Consider the following 8164-nt stretch of genomic DNA (forward strand, 5'->3'; position numbering starts at 1 on the left):
AGAGCTTCTCAACGATGTATAGCACGTCCTCAATATCCCTCGGGATCCCAAACCACGTTACACGTGGTTTTGGTGTTTTTTCTCTTTAACTTTTTTATTTTTAGCCGGAAAAATCCGATCGACCCCTCAAAAGATTCGTCTTCTTGAGTTTTATCTATATATGATTTTTAATTTGGGGGTCGTCGCTTTAGTTTTTGTGTAATATGCTCTTAATTGATTTTTAAATAGGTTATTTTAGTTTTTTCCCTTTTAAAATTTTTCCCCAAGTCCAATTTTTTAGAACGATACACCAATCTCTTCGTCTTTTTAAGCTGCGTTTTTTGGTGTATCGCACTTATGGGGGAAAGCTCAATTTCGGTCACCAGTTGTCACGCCCCTTTTTTGTTTTTCTCTTATATCTCCCTTGTTTGTAGGGTTAAAAATCTGGGACTAACCTTATTAAATGCGGCTTAATGAGGCGCATTTAATGGTTCCAAAATATATTGCGGTTGTCGATCTAAATCGCGCGGCGCACGCACTTTTACACTAAATTTTTTGCACTTTTTGTGTTTTTTCACTTTTTTGTCACTTTTTCTCACTTTTTATACAACAATGTTTATATATTCGGATTCGTCGTCGCGAGACGCGTACAATGACATACGGCACTGCCCGATCCGCGACAGAAAACCTATTTTTAAGATTTTTTAACTACGGAGCGATATGTTCCGTGACCGTTTTGAGCGGCGGTTCGACTGCGACTGTTAGGTTAGGTTAGGTTAGGTTAGGTTAGGTTAGGTTAGGTTAGGTTAGGTTAGGTTAGGTTAGGTTAGGTTAGGTTAGGTTAGGTTAGGTTAGGTTAGGTTAGGTTAGGTTAGGTTAGGTTAGGTTAGGTTAGGTTAGGTTAGGTTAGGTTAGGTTAGGTTAGGTTAGGTTAGGTTAGGTTAGGTTAGGTTAGGTTAGGTTAGGTTAGGTTAGGTTAGGTTAGGTTAGGTTAGGTTTTTTTTTTTTTTTTTTTTTTTTTTTTTTTTTTTTTTTTTTCACCTAATAGGCCTACCTTCCCCGGCTACTTTATCGCCGGGGGCGTTGTCTAAGCTACCCATCCGTCCTTTCTCACATTCATCCTCTAAATAATTGAAAACACAGCTTTAATTTTTATTAGGTTTTGTACAAATAATTTCAATTACAACTTTCTTAAAAATATTCCTTTACAATATTCCAACTTATCTAATTTTCTTTCCATATCTATCCTGAGACGTGGCCCGCGAGGCGGGCAGCTTTCACTTATCCGTGAGTATCCTTATGATACCCATTAGCAAGTGGGCGCCGGCCGCCTCGCGGTCCCCGCCCCTCCCTTACTTCCATTAAATCTGGCGGTTCTCTTTATTATTTTTATGCAAAATTCCTCCAGTTGCGATCTGTAACAGGCTAGCATGTCGGGCAGTCCTTCAAGACTGACCACCATGCCTGTCATCTGTTCCAGGTCGCATCTGGAGGAGGCAAAAATGGGGCACTCTATAAGTAAATGCGGGATGGTTTGTTCCACCCCGCTGTCGCACTCGCATTCTGGTGTTTCTTTTAATTTGAAGCGGCACAGGTACTCGGCAAAAGGCCCGTGGCCTGTGAGTATCTGTGCCATTTCAGGGCTAAATCTCGCTTCTTTCAGTTGTTTATGAGCGCTCGCAACATTTTTCAGAAAAATCTTTGTTATTCCGCCCGTAGTCCCTTCTCTGTATCGTTTGTCCCATTCTTCTATCGTTTTCCGTCTTACTTCTTTCCTTATGTACGACAGCGGGTACTCTACGTGGACTGCTTTGACCTTAGAGGTCTCCGCAGCGGCCCTCGCGAGTTCGTCCGCCCTCTCGTTCCCCTCCGTGCCGACGTGCGCTTTCACCCAGTGGAGTCTTATGTTTTGGCCCTTTTTTCGGCTCTCCACCAGGTGGCTGCGGATCTCGACTACTCGGGGGTTCCGAGAGCGTCCGCCCGCGATGGCCTCGAGCGAGGACCTCGAGTCGCTGCAGATGTTCACGTCAGTACCCGCTGCCGTCGCCTCCCTAACTGCACCGACGAGAGCCGCTAGCTCTGCTTGATACACGGTGCAGTAAGGGGCCATCTTTATCTTCTTCCATTTTCGTTCTCTGCCTCCCTCCCATTTCGTCCAAGCCGCTCCGACTCCCTTCTCTGTTTTGCTCCCGTCTGTGTATATGGCCGTTATGTTTTCATTTTGTATTTGGCCAGGGTCAGTTGTGATGGCGAAGCTTATATCTGGTCTTTCCGCAGGATGGGGTTGTTCTATAGCAGGTACGGCACGCTCAATCCGGTCTCCTTCGCGTATAAACGGGGATGACCCCCTTCTGGCCTCAAACATCGCGGCGGCTTCTTCCACCCTGAGGTCGAGGGGCAGTATCCCCGCCAATAGCGTCGCGGAATTTAGCGATGCCGTCCTGTACGTTTTTGCGATCTTCTGTCCGAAGGCCCGTTGCACCGTCTCCAGTTTTTTCTTTGTGCACATTTTCTTTACTGTCGGTGCCCAGGCTGCCGACGCGTATGTTACCGTCGGCTCAATGACGGCTTGGTACACCTGGAGTACCATGTCTCCCGTCATTCCCCATTCCAGCTTCGCCATTCTAGATACTTTTTTATATATTTCTGCCGCTTTTCTGGTGACATTATGCACATGCTTGTTGAACGTGAGCCCTCCGTCTATTGTCAGTCCCAGCAGTTTTATTTCTTTCTCTATGGCTATGTCTTGTCCGTTCATCCTTATTATTGGGGTATCGAACTTCAATCTTCGCGTCAGGACCATTGCCTTGGTTTTTTGTGGCGCGAAGTTGAGCTTGTTCTCGATACCCCACTTCCTCACGTACTCGAGGGCTACGTTTGCTCGTTGCGCGATCGAGTGCGTGTCTGTTCCACTGAACAGCAGCACCACGTCGTCTGCGAATGCCTGTGCATAAGTCCCGTCCTCTTCCAGTTCGACCAGTAGTGGGTCGAGCAGGATGTTCCAGAAGGTGGGGCCGCTAATCGAGCCCTGAATGCATCCCTTTTCAGGTCGCCTCACATGCTCTCTGTTTGCGTAGCGTACCACCACCTTCCTGCCTTTAAAATAGTCCTCCACTACTAGTCTCAATTGCTTGGGACAGTCTTTCTTTGATAGTTGGTACTTGATAGCTGGCCACCATGCGTTGTCGAAAGCCCCCTCGATATCTAGCGACACCATCAACACTATCTCTTTGTTTTCTATGTGGCTTCTCGCTTTCGTCAGGATATCGTAAAGGGCATCCTCCGTGCTCTTTCCTGGCATAAATCCATACTGCCTCCTGCTCATCTTGGGGAGTAGGCTGTGTCTAATTCTGTTGATCATTACCTTCTCTAGTATCTTCCCCATGACTGGCAATAGGCCTATTGGACGGTAGGATTTGGCGGCCGTATAGTCCTCCTTCCCTGGCTTCCTCAGTACCACTATCGTGCATTCCTTCCATAGATCAGGGAAGCATCCCACTTCGAGGCATTTATTAAAGATGGCCAGGGGAACCTCCGGATTCGCCGTGATAGCTGCGCAGCAGATATCCGCAGTGAGTCCGTCGGCACCCGGGGCCTTCCTCGGGTTGAAGCTTCGAGCAGTGCTGATGAGCTCCGCCATTGTGATTGGCACTTCATCAGCGCTGCTTCCCCGTAGGCTGCTAGTCATTTCCTCAACCGTTTTCCTTATTCTTTGGTGGATGTCATCATCCATCTCACAATTGTCAGGCGGGAAGAATTTCTGTGCCAGCAGCTGCACCGATTCTTCGGAGTTCAACGAAATGCCCTTCTCTATTAGCGTGGTGTCTTCCCTGATCCCTTCCGCCTTTCTTATTACTTTATACATTCTGTCCCATAAGCTCTCCCCTTCTTGCTTCGTGCACAATTTCTTCCACCCTTCCTTTTGAGCCCTTTCGATCTCTTCTTCGTACATCTTTTTTGCCTCCAGGTAGGCAGTTACTACGCACTCTCTCCTCCTTGGAGCTGCGTATGAGATCCTTTTCTTTTTCCTTACCATGTCCTTCTTAAGGGCCTCTATTTCCTTGTTCCACCAGGGTGGTTCGAAGCTTTTCTTTCTTTGTTTCAGTTTGGGGATATGCTTCTCGGCGGCTTTTATAATTATGTTGGTATATTCCGTTACTGCGTTGTTGACCCTGGCCTTGGTGTCCAGTTCTTTTATCGTTCCTTTGTCTAATCCTTGTTTTGTCAATCCCGTTTTTATTTTCTCTTTAAAATCCTCCCAGTCTGCGTTTTTTGTTTTGTATTTGCGGGTCGTCTTCGGTAGGGTGTGCGTTTGGGGTTTTTGAAGGGCTGTAGTCATAAATATTGTGTTGTGATCCGAACTGGTAATTGATGTGTCAACCCACCATTTCGTTACCTTGCTGAGGAGAGCCGTTGTACATACCGTGATGTCGACTGTACTCGTGTATCTACGGCCCCCTCTAACGGTGTCGAAGGTGGGTGTGTTTCCACAATTTAAAATGCTCAGCCCCTCTTCATCAAGGAACCCTCGTAGTTCCTTTCCTCTTGTGTCTTCGTTCCGGCTCCCCCACCACTCACTCCATGCGTTCACGTCCCCTCCAATCAGTACCATCTTGGTTTTTAACTTTCTCGTGAAGCCTCTTAACTGTACGAGGTATGGTTCGATGGGTTCATCGCCTTCGAAGTACACTGATATTACCCCTAGTTCCCACTTGTCCGTTCTCAGGACGGCGGCCACTATGTTCTCGGTGGTGAGTGATTTGTCTTGTGAGACCTCGATGTGTTCATCGAAAACAAGGTTAGGTTAGGTTAGGTTAGGTTAGGTTAGGTTAGGTTAGGTTAGGTTAGGTTAGGTTAGGTTAGGTTAGGTTAGGTTAGGTTAGGTTAGGTTAGGTTAGGTTAGGTTAGGTTAGGTTAGGTTAGGTTAGGTTAGGTTAGGTTAGGTTAGGTTAGGTTAGGTTAGGTTAGGTTAGGTTAGGTTAGGTTAGGTTAGGTTAGGTTAGGTTAGGTTAGGTTAGGTTAGGTTAGGTTAGGTTAGGTTAGGTTAGGTTAGGTTAGGTTAGGTTAGGTTAGGTTAGGTTAGGTTAGGTTAGGTTAGGTTAGGTTAGGTTAGGTTAGGTTAGGTTAGGTTAGGTTAGGTTAGGTTAGGTTAGGTTAGGTTAGGTTAGGTTAGGTTAGGTTAGGTTAGGTTAGGTTAGGTTAGGTTAGGTTAGGTTAGGTTAGGTTAGGTTAGGTTAGGTTAGGTTAGGTTAGGTTAGGTTAGGTTAGGTTAGGTTAGGTTAGGTTAGGTTAGGTTAGGTTAGGTTAGGTTAGGTTAGGTTTTTTTTTTTTTTTTTTTTTTTTGTTTGTTCGCAATTATTATTATTTTTTTTGATTATGTATGTTTTTTTTTTTTAAAACTATTACAAAAGTTTTTCACGAGAGGGTGGAGATGCAAGGAAGAAGTGGCTATTTGATACCTTCTTTTTCCTTACACCTTTACAATTTTTGTCACATAGACGAAACAAAAAGTTATACAAAACAAATTGGTTATGACTTGCTATGAGTGAATAATTATACAAAGTAAGTGTGTTTGAGTTTGTTTAGCAAAAAATTGGCGTCCAATGTGACGTGGAGTCTCGGTGTTAAAATAAATAAATAAAATGATTTTACGCTTAGTTAACGGTTTATATAATACAAAGTTTTTATTAGGTTTCTATTACTTCTTTTACCGTAATAGTGTTAAGTTACAATTGATTCAATATTTTAAACAGGAAAAGAAGAAAAAATATCTGTTATATTAAATTTATACACTGCAAGTAATTTTAATTTTAATATGGCTTTAAACATTGCAACAAGTAGCTAGATATACAAAAAAATAAATAAAAAATAAACAATAGGTCGTGTGAATTTATACAATTCTATAGGCTTTTGATTTTAATTGTTGAACTTTTTTAGGCAGTTTACGATATAGGTCATAAGGCTAATGAGTGATTTTAGTTCTGTGGGGTGCGGAATCAGTTCTCTTAGGGAGAAGGGATTGGTATTTGTCAAATTATGTGTTGTAAATTTTTGTGTGTGGTTATGTCTTTCAGTTATAAACCTAGGGCACTCTTCGAGCAAGTGTTTCAGTGTCTGTGTTGTGTGGTTGTCGCATGGGCATGTGTCGTTGTCTGTGATTTTGAATCGGCTCAGGTAGCTTTTGGCGTAAGAGTGTCCTGTGAGGAATTGTGTGAGTTGAAAAGAAATGGGTACGGTCGAAAAAAATGATTTTATATCTTCTAAGTTCGGGAATATGTTAACCGTAAAGCGGCCTGTGCTGTCTCCTACGTATCTGTTATTGTTTATGACTTTGGTCGCGCTTTTAATTGTTGTTTTTATGTAGGAAAGGGGACATGCTATGTGGGATGGGGAGCAGTGCTGGTTTGCGGCTTTAGAGGCGGCTACGTCCGCGGCTTCGTTGCCAGGGATCCCGGAGTGTCCTTTCACCCATTGAAATAAGATCTCGGGGTTTTCGTGTGTGTGTTTTATCTTGTGAATCGTTTTGTGTATTTGTGCTACAAGCGGGTGTGTGTTAGACGATTGTTTGAGTGCGGCAAGTGATGACTGTGAGTCGGTGTGAATGTGCGAGTGTGTTATTTTATTTTTATGGATGTGTTCTACTGCTTTTAAGATTGCAAACAGTTCGGCCTGGAAGACCGAGCTGGTGCTGTGTAGTTTGAATAATTTTGTGAGCGTAGGTGAGTGAGCGGAGGGCGGGAAGACAACGAATGCCGCGCCGACAGAGCCGTCGCTTTGTTTGCTGCCGTCCGTGTATATGTGCGTGTGTGAGCTTTTATTGGTGGTGATGTCTGCAACGTGTGTGTCAATCGGTGTCCTATGAGCAGGGTGAAGGAGCTCCTTAAAAGGTACCGGTTTTTCGATCGGGATGTCGGAGGGGATCCTATCGCTAGTTCTATTTATTCGTGTTTGTTCTAGCTCAGCGGTCTCTAGGACCTTGAGGTCTAGCGGGGTGATTTGGGCTAGAGCCGTGGCCGCGCAGGTGGATATTGTGCGAAATCCTCTAATTATTTTTATGGCAAATAGCCTTTGTGTGCTGTTGAGACGTTTTCTTACATATTTCTTTGAGGCGATGTGGCCCCAGATACCCGAGGCGTACGTTATGATGGGTTCGATGACCATTTGGTATATGAGTCTAATGTTGTCGGGGTGCGGACCCCACGTTGGTCTGGTGTACGTTATAATCTTATGGAATATTTTTATTGCCTTTTCTAGAATGTAATTGAGGTGTTCGTTGAAGTTAAGTTTGCTATCTATGATTAGGCCTAAGTATTTGATAGTGTTGCTGAATTTGAGTGGCACGCCATCGAAAACGATTCGACTGAGAGTCGCGGGTTTGGTGAACGCGATACATTGTGTCTTGTCTGGACCGAAATGGAGCTTGACGCTGTGTCCCCATAGTCGAATCGTTTCCAAGGCCGAGTTTGTGATCTGTTCGAGTGTATTAGTGTCCTTGGCCGTGCTTATAAGCAGGACGTCGTCTGCGTATGCCTGAAGGGAGCAGCCTTCTGGAATGGGTGTGTCGAGTAGGTTGTTGAGAATGATGTTCCAGAGGATAGGCCCGCAAGCTGATCCTTGGACACATCCTTTCTCGGTGTGTTTTGTGACGGTGGTGTTGCCGAGTCGTAGTGACACTTTTCTATCTTGGAGGTAACTTTTTATAATTTTAAAAATATTTATGGGACAACCAATGCGTCGGAGCCCGTCGTAGACGGCGGGCCACCACGCATTGTCGAAAGCTGCTTTGATATCGAGGGAGACGGCTATTGCTAGCTGGCCCTCGGTCTTGGCTGATGTGACTGTACCTATGGCTTGTTGTATAGCCTGTACGGTGCTTGTCTGCTCCGTGAAGCCGAATTGATTCGGGTTCAGTAGTTTAAGGTTGTGGTTAGGTTAGGTTAGGTTAGGTTAGGTTAGGTTAGGTTAGGTTAGGTTAGGTTAGGTTAGGTTAGGTTAGGTTAGGTTAGGTTAGGTTAGGTTAGGTTAGGTTAGGTTAGGTTAGGTTAGGTTAGGTTAGGTTAGGTTAGGTTAGGTTAGGTTAGGTTAGGTTAGGTTAGGTTAGGTTAGGTTAGGTTAGGTTAGGTTAGGTTAGGTTAGGTTAGGTTAGGTTAGGTTAGGTTAGGTTAGGTTAGGTTAGGTTAGGTTA

The 8164-nt window shown here is 44.6% G+C and overlaps 1 protein-coding gene across 1 annotated transcript; it reads right to left on the reverse strand.

Annotated features, from left to right (window-relative positions):
* Nucleotides 1-1288: 1288 nt before the first annotated feature.
* LOC123689373 lies at nucleotides 1289-3304 on the reverse strand. Its single transcript, XM_045629015.1, has one exon. It carries the CDS (start codon nucleotides 3302-3304, stop codon nucleotides 1289-1291), a length of 2016 nt encoding a protein of 671 aa, XP_045484971.1.
* Between the last annotated feature and the right edge of the window lie 4860 nt (nucleotides 3305-8164).

Source organism: Pieris rapae, chromosome 7 (assembly GCF_905147795.1).
Source record: "Pieris rapae chromosome 7, ilPieRapa1.1, whole genome shotgun sequence".
Lineage (NCBI taxonomy): Eukaryota > Metazoa > Arthropoda > Insecta > Lepidoptera > Pieridae > Pieris > Pieris rapae.